General features: G+C 41.1%; 1 protein-coding gene across 5 annotated transcripts in view; it reads right to left on the bottom strand.

The window, feature by feature from the left end:
• Positions 1-17,969, bottom strand: part of ZNF385D (zinc finger protein 385D) — a 962,333-nt gene that overhangs the window by 233,468 nt on the left and 710,896 nt on the right. For all 5 annotated transcript variants that reach the window (XM_073803661.1, XM_073803659.1, XM_073803660.1 and 2 more), the window contains one exon: positions 11,317-11,459. In XM_073803661.1, the coding sequence (XP_073659762.1) occupies positions 11,317-11,459 (143 nt within the window). The remainder of the gene's footprint in view (positions 1-11,316; positions 11,460-17,969) is intronic.

The raw sequence follows: 17,969 nt of genomic DNA, 5'->3' as shown, positions 1-17,969 counted from the left end.
TGGTTTGGTGGTGCTGAACTCTCTCAGCTTTTGCTTGTCTGTAAAGATTTTAATTTCTCCATCAAATCTCAATGAGAGGGGGCTTCCCTGGTGGCGCAGTCATTGAGAATCTGCCTGCCAATGCAGGGGACACGGGTTTGAGCCCTGGTCTGGGAGGATCCCACATGCCGTGGAGCAACTGGGCCTGTGAGCCACAACTACTGAGCCTGCGCGTCTGGAGCCTGTGCTCCACAACAAGAGAGGCTGCGGTAGTGAGAGGCCCGCACACTGCAATGAAGAGTGGCCCCCGCTCGCCGCAACTAGAGAAAGCCCACGCACAGAAACAAAGACCCAACACAGCAAAAATAAATAAATTAATTAATAAACTCCTACCCCCAACAACAAGAACAAAAAGACCTCAATGAGATCCTTGCTGGGTAAAGTAATCTTTGTTGTAGGTTTTTCTCCTTCATCACTTTAAATATGTCTTACCACTCCCTTCTGGCTTGCAGACTTTCTGCTGAATGCTCAGCTGTTCACCTTATGGGGATTACCTTGTATGTTATTTTTTGTTTTTCCTTGCTGCTTTTAATATGTTTCCTTTGTATTTAATTTTTGATAGTTTCATTAATATGTGTCTTCATGTGTTTCTCCTTGGATTTATCCTCTATGGGATTCTCTGTGCTTCCTGGACTTGATTAACTATTTCCTTTCCCATATTTGGGGAGTTTTCAACTATAATCTCTTCAAATATTTTCTCAGTCCCTTTATCTTTCTCTTCTTTTTCTGGGAACCCTATAAGTCGAATGTTGGTGTGTTTAATGTTGTCCCAGAGGTCTCTGAGACTGTCCTCAGTTCTTTTCATTCTTTTTCTTTATTCTGCTCTGCAGTAGTTATTTCCACTATTTTACCTTCCAGGTCACTTATCCGTTCTTCTGCCTCAGTTATTCTGCTATTGATACCTTCTAATGTATTTTTAATTTCATTTATTGTGTTGTTCATCGTTGCTTGTTTCCTCTTTAGTTCTTCTAGGTCCTTGTTAAATGTTTCTTGCATTTTCTCTATTCTATTTCCAAGATTTTGGATCATCTTTACTATCATGTTTCTGAATTCTTTTCCAGGTAGACTGCCTATTTCCTCTTCATTTGTTAGGTCTGGTGGGTTTTTACCTTGCTCTTTCATCTGCTGTGTGTTTTTCTGTCTTCTCATTTTGCTTATCTTACTGTGTTTGGGGTCTCCTTTTTGCAGGCTGCGGGTTCGTAGTTCCCGTTGTTTTTGGTGTCTGTCCCCAGTGGCTAAAGTTGATTCAGTGGGTTGTGTAGGTTTCCTGGTGGAGGGGACTGGTGCCTGTGTTCTGGTGGATGAGGCTGGATCTTGTCTTTCTGGTGGGCATTTCCACGTCTGGTGGTGTGTTTTGGGGTGTCTGTGAACTTAGTATGATTTTAGGCAGCCTCTCTGCTAATGGGTGGGTTTGTGTTCCTGTCTTGCTAGTTGTTTGGCATAGGATGTCCAGCACTGTAGCTTGCTGGTCGTTGAGTGAAGCTGGGTGCTGGTGTTGAGATGGAGATCTCCGGGAGATTTTTGCCATTTGATATCATGTGGAGCTGGGAGGTCTCTTGTGGACCAGTGTCCTCAAGTTGGCTCTCCCACCTCTGAGGCACAGCCCTGATGCCTGGCTGCAGCAGCAAGAGCCTTTCATCCACATGGCTCAGAATAAAAGGGAGAAAAAGTAAAAAGAAAGAAAGAAAGAAAGGAAGGAAGGAAGGAAGGAAGAAAGAGGATAAAATAAAATAAAGTAAGATAAAATAAAATAAAGTTATTAAAATAATTATTAAGAAAAAAAATTTTTTTAAAGTAAAAAAAACCCAAAATGGACGGACAGAACCCTAGGACAAATGGTGAAAGCAAAGCTATACAGACAAAATTTCACACAGAAGCATACACATACACACTCACAAAAAGAAGAAAAGGGGAAAAAATAATATATCTTGCTCTCAAGTCCACCTCCTCAATTTGGGATGATTCTTTGTCTGTTCAGGTATTCCAGAGATGCAGGGTACATCAAGTTGATTGTGGAGCTTTAATCCGCTGCTTCTGAGGCTGCTGGGAGAGATTTCCCTTTCTCTTCTTTGTTCTCACAGCTCCCAGGGGCTCAGCTTTGGATTTGGCCCCGCCTCTGCTTGTAGGTCGCCAGAGGGCGTCTGTTCTTCGCTCAGACAGGACGGGGTTAAAGGAGCAGCTGATTCGGGGGCTCTGCTCACTCAGGCCGGGGGGAGGGAGGTGCAAGGAGTGCGGGGCGAGCCTGCGGCGGCAGAGGCCGGCGTGACGTTGCACTAGCCTGAGACGCGCCGTGCGTTCTCCCGGGGAAGTTGACCCTGGATCCCGGGCAGTGGCGGGCTGCACAGGCTCCCGGAAGGGGGGTGTGGACAGTGACCTGTGCTCGCACACAGGCTTCTTGGTGGCGGCAGCAGCAGCCTTAGCGTCTCATGGCCGTCTCTGGGGTTTGCGCTGATAGCCGCCACTTGCGCCCGTCTCTGGAGCTCGTTTAAGCAGCGCTCTTAATCCCCTCTCCTCACGCACCAGGAAACAAAGAGGGAAGAAAACGTCTCTTGCCTCTTCGGCAGGTCCAGACTTTTCCCCGGACTCCCTCCCGGCTAGCCGCGGTGCACTAACCCCCTGCAGGCTGTGTTCACGCCGCCAACCCCAGTCCTCTCCCTGACCGAAGCCCGAACCTCAGCTCCCAGCCCCGCCCGCCCCGGCGGGTGAGCAGACAAGCCTTTCGGGCTGGTGAGTTTACTCGGCACCGATCCTCTGTGCGTGAATCTCTCCGCTTTGCCCTCCGCACCCCTGTTGCTGCACTCTCCTCCACGGCTCCAAAGCTCCCCCCCTCCGCCACCCACAGTCTCGGCCCGTGAAGGGGCTTCCTAGTGTGTGGATACCTTTCCTCCTTCACAGCTCCCTCCCACTGGTGCAGGTCCCGTCCCTATTCTTTTGTCTCTGTTTTTTCTTGTTTCTTTTGCCCTACCCATGTACGTGGGGACTTTCTTGACTTTGGGGAGGTCTGAGGTCTTCTGCCAGCGTTCAGTGGGTGTTCTATAGGAGCAGTTCCACGTGTAGATATATTTCTGATGTATCTGTGGGGAGGAAGGTGATCTCCGCGTCTTTTCCTCCATCTTCCTCAACTTCTCCGTGTAAACTGAATTTAATTGATATCTCTCTGAACCAAACAAAGGGAGATGTAATTAACACTGTTTCTGTTAACTCTAATCCTGGCTGAGGGAGGGGAGGCATCCCCGTAGCTGGATCAGGTAACAAAGTACAGAGCCACAGGGGCAAGCCAAAGTCAAGAATAATTTTTGAAAAAACAGGAGACAAAATGTGCCAGTAAATATGGTAGTCTTTCCATTTTAAAGATGGAGGAAATAAAGATCCTAAAGGCTATATATCCGAAGATAACAAAACGTTGAATTTGAAATTTTCTATTTTGAGTTCTGTATTTTTGTCATTCACCTGTAATATTATAAATGCATGTTTAACCTGCAGAATAATCTCTGTATGTTAAGCATACTTAAATTTGTCCTTTTAGAGTCCTAAAGTGCCTCACCAACATTTTTATGGTGACAGCCGTTCTGGACTCACATGAAATAGTTAATGAATAATACAAGGGACTGATTTTAGAATACATTCTATAGGCAATCACTGGGATTTTTACATCACTGTCCTTTTATATAATGGGAATAAATAAATATATGAGCCAACATAAAATTATAAATGCATATTAAGGGGATGGCTTGATGCTATGTTCCCTTATATTTCCTAATAATTGCATAAATTAATAACTTCAGTTAAATAGAAATAATCTAACGTATGAAGCAGTATTTAGATTTTTAAAATTTTCATTGAGACATTTCCTCCCTTTATGTTTCATATGATACAACTGTAATGACTATTTCTCCTCTATTAGTTTTCTGTCAAGCATTTTTCCTATCTCTCTATCATCTCTCTATCATCTGTCTTTCTATCTTTCTATCATGCATCCATCTACCCTCCACTCATTCATTCAAGAAATGTGTGTTGACAGACACAGAAAACAAACTTATGGTTACCAAGGGGGAAAGGGGGTGGGGGAGGGATAAATTAGGAGTTTGGGATTAGCAGATACACACTCCTATATATAAAATAGATAAACAACAAGATCCTACTGTATAGCACAGGGAACTATATTCAATGTTCTGTTATAAGCCATAATGGAAAAGAATATGAAAAAATATATATATATATATATCTCTGAGTCATTTTGCTGTACACCAGAAAATAACACATTGTAAACCAACTACATTTCAATTCAAAAAAAAAAAAAGACATGTGTATTGAGTCTTTGTGATATCCCAGGCTCTATAACTTAATGAAAGAGACAAATTTGGAACCAATTACGAATCTCAAATTAAACCTTAACTTTTACCATATAGCTTTCCTTGGCCATCTCCAAGTAACCACTCCTTCCCTTGGCCTCAGGTAGCACTTATTTTCACAGGCCTTTATTTAAGGATTTAATTACTGAGTTCTTTACAGAACGTTTTAACTATTTCACCGCATGCTTGCATAGACCTTATTGTCTAATGTAGTGGGTTTTTTCTGTTTTGTTTGTTTGTTTTTTGCGGTATGCAGGCCTCTCACTGTTGTGGCCTCTCCCATTGCGGAGCACAGGCTCCGGACGCGCAGGCTCAGCGGCCATGGCTCACGGGCCCAGCCTCTCCGCTGCCTGTGGGATCTTCCCGGACCGGGGCACGAACCTGTGTCTCCTGCATCGGCAGGCGGACTCTCAACCACTGCGCCACCAGGCAAACCCTAATGTACTGTTTTTATATCTAGCTGCTTTACCACCTGCTGATAGAAGAGTATTTTCAAGAGTGATGAATCAACTGGGTTGAGGCCATAGTTACAAAGACAATTCCTCCCACTCCTCCTGTTCTTTCTCTTGTATTTCCAGGTCTACTAGAGTGTCAGACAGATAGCTGGTGCCTAACAAATGCCCAGAGAGTGAATCAGTGAGTAAGAGATGAATTACCTCTTCTCCCTCCTCATCCTCTCCATTACACTTACTAGTACTTTCCTTACAACAGATACTTTTGATGCAGCTATTTTTAGGAGGCACAGTTTTCAATCGATAGAATTTTTCCAGTGGTCTCGAAAGTTTGTAGAATGAAGAAAGCGTTGAACGAATAAACAAATGAAAAACTCATTCCTGTATTTTTCTCACCAACAATTTGGAGATTGTGACACACATAAAAGCTTAAAAATTTCACAGCAAAATTTTGCTTTTAACCAGTGGGGATGCAAGGGATGATTTCAGGTATATGGTGCATACTAAGCATTCAATACATGGCACCTATGACCAAAGTCCTGAACAATGTCACCCTATAAGGAAGGCTCCTAGTATTTCTGGGAGCTAAAGCACACCGTAGAAGGATCATGCCTGGGGTAGAGCTGCAGCTACCAATAGCTTCAAATGTCCCCAACGCCCCACCACACACACACCAAAAAGCGAGTTCCACAGTGGCAGAGACTTGGCCTGTTAGTTTTGCTGTGGAATCCTAAGGGCCCAGCACATAGTAGGCCCTCAATAAATATTTGTTGAGTGAATGAAGAGACACTCTGCAGAAGCGTTTAAGAAGTGTCCAGTGTATGTAGTCATTCTCCTGGCTTTCCCTCCCTCTACCCACATATGTTCAAAATCTCAGGCCCTATCCCTGAACTACTAAATCACAATTTGCATTTTAACACGATTCCCTTGATTCTTCACATGCATCCTAATTATGAGAAGCACTCCTATAAGACACATCAAGTTCACTTTCCTGCCCCCCCACCAACTGATAAAATTTCTGAACCCAAACTAATGCCACATTCAAGTGTATATGGCTGGTTGCTTGTAGGGTCAGTGTTTTTGAAAACTAAGAACTGGAGTCAGATGCTAGGATTTGATCTCTCTCAGCCTCTTTCTTTTCCCCCTTTCTTCCTCCCCATTTGCTCCCTCTCTGGCAATGAAGTCATTACACAGAGGAACAGGACAGAGTCAAAATTTCTAGGCTAATTTACTTTTTTTTTTTTTTTTTTTTACTGTTAAAGAATATTAGCCAGGGCAGACTGAAAAACAAAATAGTCATCTCCTGTTTTTGCACACCTTGCTGCCTCTTTGCTCTCTGCATGACCTCCTTACACTTCCTTGTGAATCTTCTGGAAGAGACAAGACTCAATATTTGCTGAGTATCTGGCTTATGCAGGTGCACTAGGTCGAGCTTACTCATTTAATCTTTATGCCAACAAGAAATATAGTCATGGGAGGGGAGCATGGAGTCAGGTTCACTGTCAGCTCCCATCAACATGTCCTCCAAAACTTGTACTTTTCAATGATATTCTCAATGTTCATTATTGTCATGACTACTGAGCAGAATATGAAGAAAATATGTTAGAGACATGAAAAACAAAAAGGCAGTTCAGAGACCTTTGGAGAAAATTGTCAGGGAGTATAGCCATTTTTTACAGGTTAGCTCCAATCTAAACAATATCCCAAGGTCTTACCCAAGCCCATTCTCTGCTTCCATTTCCAGCATTTTAAAACTCAGCTACCTCGCTGGTAACAAACCTAAGAGATAGTTAGCCACTATCCTTTTCTGGCACAGGACACTGGGGCTCCGATGGACTTAGCTTCTTGCCCAAGATTGCAGAAACTTTTAGCTTTTCTGATTCTCAATAGTCCTTTCCATTCTGCCATCACGTCAAGTCTTCTGTTGGCAACTCAGCACTGCTTCCGCTCTTACATGCTCCCCCTTACATCCTAAAGACAGGAAGCCTGAGGCGTACGTTCCACAGATCTCGGCCAGCAATTTTCAGTGCAAGAGCCCACTAAGTACTCGAGATACACGTCTTTCAGATACCACATTAGTGAAGCTGTCTTATCGTGTCCTACTGGGCGGCACGTGATCTTTATTTGCCGAATTACAGATGATAACACTGATCATTTGAGTCAGATGGTGCCTGCTAGGTTTCTCCACTGTAAAGTTCCTTTTTTTCTTTGTAATTAGTAGGTATTTGTGTGGAAATATCTGGAGACTGTGTAAATATCCTGTTCCCTATATGTCCCCTGGCTGAATAACTTGAATGTTTGCCAAATGCCAATTTTTGATTTTCATTTTTCCTCCTACATTTATTCACAGGCATTCTACTGGAAGTAAAAGCTTTACCTTCTCTGTGTTTAATTATATCTGTGTGGAATCATGGATTCCTATTTTATTCAATGGATTATAATCTATTGTTATCTTTTTTTAAAAAAAATCCAAAATCGTGGGATTTGGATGAAAGTAACTGGGATTACTGGGCATCCTGTATTTCTGCAAGTTCCCGACTCCATGAAAGCAAGTAGAAAAACCAAGAGCCAGCAACAGCCTTCCCTGACCTTTGTTTGCCCAACACCTCCAAATGTTTTTTAAGCATCTAAATCCTTCTATTAATTCCCTTCCTGTCAGCATGCCTAGAATAGTTTCTATTTTTCTCACCAATCCCTCACTAAGACAAACATAAGGCCAGCCTTTCACTCCTGTCCTTGAGCAGCCATTCTATCCTAGACATCATTCTCTATAAAAGCACCCATATTTATAAATATTTATTTATTTGTCAGCTTCTCCTTTATAAACTAAATTATTTCACGGTAGAGGTCGTAACATAAATTTTGTTATCACTATTCCTAGCACATAGAAGATGCTTGATAACTAGCAGTTGACTGAATGGACCAAGCTCATACTACTTAGAAAAGAAATATTTCATTACTAAATACCATTTACCTATTTCCAGGATTGGTTCCTTTCAAGAAGGGCACACGCAGAATGGGATCACTGAGATAAGAATAGTCCTAAGCACTGAAACTCCAGTGAAGAGATTGAAGGATAGAGTAGGGGTATATGAGGAATTAAAGGAAAATTTCTCTTGTCTGAAAGCTACTGGAACAACCAGAGATACAACATCCCTAGGTCAAGGGAATGGCTTCTGTTGCTATTCCTTAAAGTTGGCTTTAAGTATATTAAGGGATCCTAATGATTTTATTGAATGTCCTTTTATATATCCATAGCCCAGGTCATATCCTACATCTGTTTCTCTCATAACTGTGTGTGTGTTGTTTTGTTTGTTTGGTTTTTTTGTTTGTTTGTTTCTTTGTTTTTGCAGTACACGGGCCTCTCACTGTTGTGGCCTCTCCCGTTGTGGAGCACAGGCTCCAGACGCGCAGGCTCAGCGGCCATGGCTCACGGGCCCAGCCACTCCGCGGCATGTGGGATCTTCCCAGACCGGGGCACGAACCCGTGTCCCCTGCATCGGCAGGCGGCCTCTCAACCACTGCGCCACCAGGGAAGCCCTGTGTGTGTTTTTTTTAACAGATGTTTCATGATTCTTCCTGACTCACATCTGAACCCAATGGTTTATACTCTTATTTAAGGACAATAATCTCAGATATTCACGTGTGTTTTTTGTTACATGTATATAACTGAAATTTCTTTCCTTTACCATTCTGCCACACTTTATCCCAAATAGACCATTCTATACTCATATACTCAGAGAAGAAATATAACAGGAAAACAGTTTCTGATCACCATGGACTTTGTTTCAAAAGGTCAGATGAAAGAAAATTGTGGGGTGGGAAAGAGGTAATAGCAGTGTCGCACATCTAGGCGGGAGGCACCGCTAGAGCCTCACCAGTTTGTGTGTTCAAAGTCAAGAGTTTGGGCCTAAAAGGCCATGCTCACTAGGGGCTCATCATACCATGATTGCCTATGTGGACTCATAACTTGATGAACAGAGGAAGTCTCCCACCAAAAGCTGGGTGGATAATCTGTTAGATTCTAGAGCCTTAGCACATCCTGAAACCATCAAATTTCACTTCCCTACAGACTAATGGAATGGGCTTTTGAGCCAGAAATAAAATCAACTTACAGCAATCAAATGTTACATTTAACACACCCTGAATTTGTAGATTGAGAATCACACCTGCTACAAAATCAAGAACTCAGGCTGGTACTTAAAGAGATGCTCTATATCATAATTCTCAGTCCAAAACTACCAGATTGGGGGCTTTGCAACCATTCCACTCAGTTGGAAACAAAGAATGGCTTAATCCATGACTGGCTGCAGCTTGACCAGCACTAGAAGGAAATAACCAACAGGTGGAGCAACAGAGGGTCTCTTGGTTTAAATGGAAGAAATAACAACACAAGTCCAAATTATCATAGAAGAAAAAGAATCAAGTAAAACTTTGGCAATCAGTTAGTCAATGAACCTCCAAATTCAAAATAAGGATTTACAGGCTATTTATGAATATAATACCTGTCATTAAAGCAATGATTATTAATGCTAAGCCCTGTTCTAAATGATTTAACCCACATACTCATGACCACAAGCCTACAAAGTAGGTTATTAGTCCCATTTTACAGACAAAGATATCGAGATACATAAGGATTATGTGACTCACCCAAGGTCGTGATGATGGTGAGTAGCAGCTCTGACTTGAACCCAGTCATTCTAGCTCAGAGTCCAACTTGACCACCATGCAATGCTGTCTTTGCCCACAAAAGCTCAACTATTTTGAATGGGATAACCCCAAAGGAAGAGATTATCAGGTCCACTCCCCTTATTTTAAAGATGACAAAACAGTACCAAAGAGGATTAAGACATTTGCTCAGTGTCCTATGGCTCCATATATCACTCATCTTTGTTTTATGACAAATAATACTCATTGCCAATCAAATTAATCATTTTGCTTTTCATGTTTCCCAAAGGGCAAATCAAAAGTTTAAAACCCAGCCTTTTACAACCTTCCAGGAATTGTACCTCAGCTTCTCTAGAGCTGATATGAGACGTGAGGGACAGGAGGCCAAGTAGTCTCAGAGGCCAGGTAAAGCACCCTGATGGATCATCTCCAGGTGGCAGGAAGCAAAATGGTGCCAAGAAGCCACTTAACAGTGGAGCAGGCAAAGAGCTCAGAGAGAGGAAACCCAGGGACTTTACTGTGGTCATTCAAGAATCAGGAAATTTGATTCTGAGCAATTTTTTCCTCTACTCTTATTGAAATACCTAGAATTAGAAACCTCTACTTTGGAAATATGATCTTTATGCTGTTCTATTTTGGTTCCATCAATTTCAAAATAATATTCCTAGGGAAAATCCTTCATGCTCCCCAAAGCAATGAAATCACTGTGATTTTCCCTTGTCCTTTAGTAAAGGCTAGTATGTAACCATACCATCTCCTTGGCAGGTCCAAAGTCCCCATGACAAAGCATGATTAAAATAAATAAGACCCACTTCTGTCTCCTGAAGGAGAATGATCTAATTGTGGGCAGATTTTTTTAAAATCCATCATGGGGGTAAGAAATCTGTTTTATTTAGCTCACTGGGCATTCAGAGACCTTGTGTCCTAATACCCTTCACCTTGGTTGTGTTGACATGTCCTGTCATTGATAAACTCAGACCTGCATTATAACAACGGCTGAATCAGATGATATTAGAAAAAAATGTCACTCACTGGCTTCTAACCTTTTCAACCCTTATTTCTATTTCCATCCTAGGAATATTCTCACTGCTTGTACAAAAAAAGATGATGATAAATAAGAGGAATCTGTCCACTTATAAAGACATGCTTAAGAGTGAAAACAGGTAAGTATTGAACTTTTGTTGAGAAGGCTGCTGACAAAGCCCCCCAAACAAGGTCATTTAAGAAAGACTTAAGTTGAGGAACTGTGCCTGAGCAGGAAGAAAATAAAATGAAAATTCTTGGTACCAGAACCCTACACTGTTTTAAGTTAAGAGAGAAAATGTGCTGAATACATGGAATGTATCTCTAGTGTGATTCTAAGGGTCCTTTTTATTAAATCAGAAAAGAGATAACAGATTTGAAAATTAAAGTAAAAGGCCCAGAGAGAAGAAACACATGTTTAAGTTTTTAGACATCTACTTGAATTTGAAGGCTCTCTAAACACATTCATTAAATTTCAATTAAATTGAATTTGGCATGGAAAATAAACTAATAAAATGGTTAGTGTTGTCCAAAAAGACACTAAAAGGGAGACATGAATTCATGATCAACCTAATCAGATTACATCTCTTTTCATTTTCCCTTTGAACGAGCCTGGCTCCGGGGACCTTACACAACCAGGCAGACAACTAACCCTGACGTGCTTTCAGACAATCTATGGAACAAAGCATAGAGTAAATGAGAGGTAGTGAGCGGCTCACTCCTGGCCCTTAAGGTTTTCCAGTACCTACCACCCTGGCATATGCAGATGATGTGGGACTTACCGCATTAAAATTGGGGAAGAGGTTGACTGCGGCCGCAGTGTCAAGAGGAAAGGGAAGAAACGGTTTAATATCCAGCGATGGTTGCAAAGGAGGGGCTGGTGGACGGACCAGGGCTGGGAGAGCGGGGCTCTGGCATGTACCACCTGCACAGAGGAGAACAAAGGGAGCGATCAGGGACATGGTGCATATTAAACACACAACACACAAACACCAAGGTCTCTTTTGAGACCAAAAGGCCAGCTTTATGGGTCACTGGAAAAAACAAGACATGGAGTGTATTGACCTCAACTGGAAACCGGCCAACGAGCAGATGTGCCATTAAGCAGAGAAAACCAGTTGAGCTGCTCCTTTTTCCCTCTTGGATTAAAACTATCTGGTTACATAAGGAATTGTTAACATTTCAAACATTTCATACTCCCCAATCCATCCTTCTTTTCCTGCCTACAACCCGGCACTGAGTCAGCTACAAATCTATAAGCAACATCCCTTGATTCAAAGGGAAAACCCCTCCAATGCTCCCCCATCCCTCTTTGAAAACTAACTCCTGCTCAAAATATACATGCAGTCTGAGGGATTCTTTTACAGAGCTGCTCTTTTCCACCGCATCTAAAACTCTGGCAGCAAGATGACATGAACCTGGCACAGAAAAGAAACTTAACGCAAACGCAGGCAGCTGTACCTTACTTCCCTGGCAACTGGAGGGTTAAAACCAGCAAATCCAGCTACATATCATGTGATCCCTGAGCTATTTAGCACCCCTGTGGCTTTAAACATTCAAGACTAGCTGCCCCCTTCCTTCCCAGTCATAAGTAGGTGGAATTTAGAAGGTCACCAATGAGCAGGCAATGGAATATTATGGCAACCCAGACAGCTCCCTTGCATACCAGTGGGCAAAGGCTGTTTGCAAGGGACTCCTACCTCTGCCCCCTGTTCTAGGATTCCACTGCATTCAGAAACTGAAAGGAGCCCATCTCCCTGTTATGTCTCTCATACTTTGGTAACATTCCAAAGCATCAATTGGCTGTTAATTAAAGGCTGTTTGAATCCTAGGAAACTGTTAAAATATGCCAGCATTCTTCTAATCTGAGAGGCAAGCAATGGACTGTAAAAACCTGCTGGTGAGAATCCAAGAAGCATGAGGAAAACAAAATGCACTAGAATTATTCCTTTCTCATGGAAAAGAATTCCAGGAGACAGAAAAGAGAAGATGGCAGAGTAGGAGGATGCGAAGTTTGCATCTCCTGACAACTAGGGCACCTACCAGGCGCTGGTGCAGGACCTCAGACACCTAAGGGGACAGGGGGAACCCCCGAGTGAGTGGGTAGGATGTGGAGTGGAGTGAGAGGGGAGGAGAAGTAGAGGCGGGAGGGGACCAACACACCTAAGGGGCAGTTGGGGGAGGGGAGGGGCCCACTCACTACGAGGGGATCAGGGGGACATGGAGAGATGTTCGGGGGATCAGAGGATCAGAAGGGAACATGGCCAGCATCTCCTCTGCCCACTCGGGTCCTGGACTAAACCTCCGCACACCAAGGCCCCCTCCAGCTGTGTGGTGCTGAGCCTAAGCCCTGCCCCCCACACCCCTAGGGCCTTTTCTGGCTGTTTGGGTCCTGAGCCTAGGTCTGCCCCCACCTAAGCCCTGCCACCCCGCCTAAGCCCTGCCCCTCGCCTAAGACCCGCCCCACCTAAGCCCCACCCTGCCTAGGCCCTGCCCCCCGCCTAAACTCCACTTCCCACAGCCACGGCCTTTTCCGGCCTTTTTTTAGTTGTTTTTTTCTTGCTATTGTGGTTCTCTTTTACCTTGTTGTTGTTTCATTTATACGTTTATTTTTTATAACATATTTTTTATTTTTCTAATTTTATTTTACTTTTATTCTTTGTTATTGTTCTATTCCTTTTTGTCTTTGGCTGTGCCACCTGGCTTGCGTGATCTTGGTTCCCAGGCCGGGGGTTGGGCCCGAGCTCCTGTGGTGGGAGCTCTGAGTCCAAACCACTGGACTAACAGAGAACCTCAGACCCCAGGGAATATTAATCGGAGTGAGGCCTCCCAGAGGTCTTCATCTCAGCAACAAGACCCAGCTCTACCCACCTGCCTGCAAACTCCAATGCTGGAAGACTCAGGCCAAACAACCAGCAAGACAGGAACACAGCCCCACCCATCAAAAAAAAAATGAGATGGCAAAAAAATATATTATAGACAAAGGAACAAGGTAAAAACCTACAAGACCAAATAAATGAAGAGGAAATAGGCAACCTACCTGAAAAAGAATTCAGAGTAATGATAGTAAGGATGATACAAAATCTCAGAAACAGAATGGAGAAAATAAAAGAAATTTTTAACAAGGACCTAGAATTTAAGAACAAGCAAACAGTGATGAACAACACAATAACTGAAATTAAAAATACTCTAGAAGGAATCAATAGCAGAATAACTGAGGCAGAAGAATGGTAAAGTGACCTGGAAGATAAAATAGTGGAAATAACTGCCGTGGAGCAGAATAAAGAAAAAAGAATGAAAAGAATTGAGGACAGTCTCAGAGACCTCTGGGAAAACATTAAACACACCAACATTCGAATTATAGGGGTGCCAAAGAATAAGAGAAAGAGAAAGTGTCTGAGAAAATATTTGAAGAGATTATAGTCGAAAACTTCCCTAACATGGGAAAGGAAACAGCCACCCAAGTCCAGGAAGCACAGAGAGTCCCATACAGGATAAACCTTAGTAGAAACACACCAGGACACATATTACTCAAACTAACAAAAATTAAATTCAAAGGAAAAATATTAAAAGCAGCAAGGGAAAAAGCAACAAATAATATACAAGGGAATTCCCATAAGGTTTTCAGATGACTTTTCAGCAGAAACTCTGCAGGTCAGAAGGCAGTGGCAGGATATATTTAAAGTGATGAAAGGGAAAAACCTACAACCAAGATTACTCTACCTAGCAGGATCTCATTAAGATTCAATGGAGAAATCAAAAGCTTCACAGACAAGCAAAAGCTAAGAGAATTCAGCACCACCAAACCAGCTTTACAACAAATGCTAAAGGAACTTCTCTAGGTGGGAAATACAAGAGAAGAAAAAGACCCACAGAAAAATACCCAAAACAATTAAGAAAATGGTAATAGGAACACACACATCGATAACTGCCTTGAATGTAAATGGATTAAATGCTCCAACCAAAACACATAGACTGGCTGAATGCATATAAAAACAAGACCTGTATATACGCTGCCCACAAAAGACACACTTCAGACCTAGGGACACATGCAGACGGAAGGTGAGGGGATGGAAAAAGATATTCCATGCAAATGGAAATCAAAAAAAAGCTGGAGTTGCAATTCTCATATCAGACAAAATAGACTTTAAAATAAAGACTATTACAAGAGACAAGGAACAACATTACATAATGGTCAAGGGATCAATCCAAGAGGAAGATATAAGAATTGTAAATATTTATGCACCCAACATAGGAGCACCTCAATACATAAGGCAAATGCTAAAAGTCATAAAAGGGGAAATTGACAGTAACACAATAATAGTGGGGGTCTTTAACACTCCACTTACACCAATGGACAGACCATCCTGACAGAAAATAAATAAGGAAACACAAGCTTTAAATTACACAACAGACCAAACACACTTAACTGATATTTATAAGACATTCCACCAGAAAATGGCACAAAACACTTTCTTCTCAAGTGCACATGGAACATTCTCCAGGACAGATCACATCTTGGGTCACAAATCAAGCCTTGGAAAATTTAAGAAAATTGAAATCATATCGAGCATCATTTCCAACCACAACGCTATGAGATTAGAAATCAATTATGGGAAAAAAACTATAAAAAGCACAAACCCATGGAGGCTAAACAGTGCACTGCTAAATAACCAAGAGATCACTGAAGAAATCAAAAAAGAAATTTTAAAAAACCTAGAAACAAATGACAATGAAAACACAATAACCCAAAATCTATGGGATGCAGCAAAAGCAGTTCTAAGATGGAAGTTTATAGCAATTCAATCTCACATCAAGAACAAGAAAAATCTCAAATAAACAATCTAACCTTACACCTAAGGGAACTAGAGAAAGAAGAAGAACAACAACAACAAAAAACCCAAAGTTAGTTATTAGGAAAGAAATCATGAAGATCAGAGCAGAAATAACTGACATAGAAATGAAGACAACAAAAGAAAAGATCAATAAAACTAAAAGTTGATTCTTTGAAAAGATAAACAAAATTGATAAACCTTTAGCCAGACTCATCAAGAAAAAAAGGGAGAGGACTGAAATCAATAAAATTAAAAATGAAAAAGGAGAAAAGGAGAAATTACAACTGACACCGCAAAAATACAAAGGATCATAAGAGACTACTACAAGCAACTATATGCCAATAAAATGGACAACCTGGAAGAAATGGACAAACTCTTGGAAAGGTACAACTTTCCAAGACTGAACCAGGAAGAATTAGAAAATATAAACAGAAAAATCACAAGTAATGAAAGTGAAACTAATTAAAAAATTTCCAACAAACAAAAGTACAAGACCAGATGGCTTCACAGGCGAATTCTATCAAACATTTAGAGAAGAGCTAACACCTATCCTTCTCAAACTCTTCCAAAAAATTGCAGAGGAAGGAACACTCCCAACCTCATTCTGTGAGGCCACCATCATCCTGATACCAAAACCAGACAAAGATATCACAAAAAAGAGAAAATTATAGACCAATATAACTGATGAACATAAACGCAAAAATCTCAACAAAATACTAACAAACAGAATCCAACAGCACATTAAAAGGATCATGTACCATGGGATTTATCCCAGGTATGCAAGGATTCTTCAATATACACAAATCAATCAATGTGATACACCAATATTAACAAATTAAAGAATAAAAAACATGATCATCTCAATAGATGCAGAAAAAAGTTTTGACAAAATTCAACACCCAGTTATGATAAAAACTCTCCAGAAAGTGGGCATAGAGGGAATCTACCTCAATATAATAAAGGCCATATACGACAGACACACAGCAAACATTATTCTCAATATTATTCTCAATGGTGAAAAACAGAAAGCATTTCCTTTAAGATCAGGAACAAGACAAGGAGGTCCACTCTCACCACTACTATTCAACAAAGTATTGGAAGTCCTAACCATGGCAATCAGAGAAGAAAAAGGAATAAAAGGCATATAAATTGGAAAAGAAGAAGTAAATCTGTCGTTGTTTGCAGATGACATGATACTATACATAGAAAATCCTAAAAATGCCACCAAAAACTAATAGATTTAATCAATGTATTTGAAATAGTTGCATTCCTATACACTAACAACAAAATATCAGAAAGAGAAATTAAGGAAACAATCCCATTTGCCAATGCAACAAAAAGAATAAAATACCTAGGAATAAACCTACCTAAGGAGGCAAAAGACTCGTATTCCGAAAACCATAAAACACTGATGAAAGAACTCAAAGATGACACAAACAGATGGAGAAATATACCATGTTCTTGGATTGGATGAATCAATATTGTGAAAATGACTATACTACCCAAAGCATTCTACAGATTCAATGCAATCCCTATCAAATTACCAATGGCGTTCTTCACAGAATTACAACTAGAATTTTTACAATTTGTATGGAAACACAAAAGACCCTGAATAGCCAAAGCAATCTTGAGAAAGGAAAATGGATCTGGAGGCTCCCTCACTTCAGATTATACTACAAAGCTACAGATATCAAGACAGGATGGTACTGGCACAAAAACAGAAATATAGATCAATGGAACAGGATAGAAAGCCCAGAGATAAACCGACACACTTATAGTCACCTGATCTATGACAAAGGAGGTAAGGATATACAATGGAGAAAAGACAGTCTCTTCAATAAGTGGTGCTGGGAAAACTGGACAGCTACATGTAAAAGAATGAAATTAGAACACTCCCTAACGCCATATATAAAAATAAACTCAAAATGTATTAGAGACCTAAATGTAAGACCGGACACTATAAAACTCTTAGAGGAAAACATAGGAAGAACACTCTTTGAAATAAATCACAGCAAGATCTTTTTTGATCCACCTTGTACAGTAATGGAAATAAAAACAAAAATAAGCAAATGGGACCTAATGAAACTTCAAAGCTTTTGCACAGCAAAGGAAACCATAAACAAGATGAAAAGACAACCCTCAGAATGGGAAAAAATATTTGTAAAGGAAGCAATGGACAAAGGATTAATCCCCCAAAATATACAAACAGCTCATGGAGCTTAATATCAAACAAACAAACAACCCAATCCAAAAATGGGCAGAAGACATAAATAGACATTTCTCCAAAGAAGACATACAGATGGCCAAGAGGCACATGAAAAGATGCTCAACATCACAAATTATTAGAGGAATGAAAATCAAAACTACAATGAGGTATCACCTCACACCAGTCAGAATGGCCATCATCAAAAAATCTACAAAAAATAAATGCTGCAGAGGGTGTGGAGAAAAGGGAACCCTCCTGCACTGTTGGTGGGAATGTAAATTGATACAGCCATTTTACATTCCTTAAAAAACTAAAAATAGAGCTACCATATAACACAGCAATCCCACTACTGGGCATATACCAGGAGAAAAACCATAATTCAAAAAGACCCATG

Source organism: Tursiops truncatus, chromosome 4 (assembly GCF_011762595.2).
Source record: "Tursiops truncatus isolate mTurTru1 chromosome 4, mTurTru1.mat.Y, whole genome shotgun sequence".
NCBI classification, from domain to species: Eukaryota; Metazoa; Chordata; class Mammalia; order Artiodactyla; family Delphinidae; genus Tursiops; species Tursiops truncatus.
This window is presented reverse-complemented; position numbering and strand designations above follow the sequence as displayed.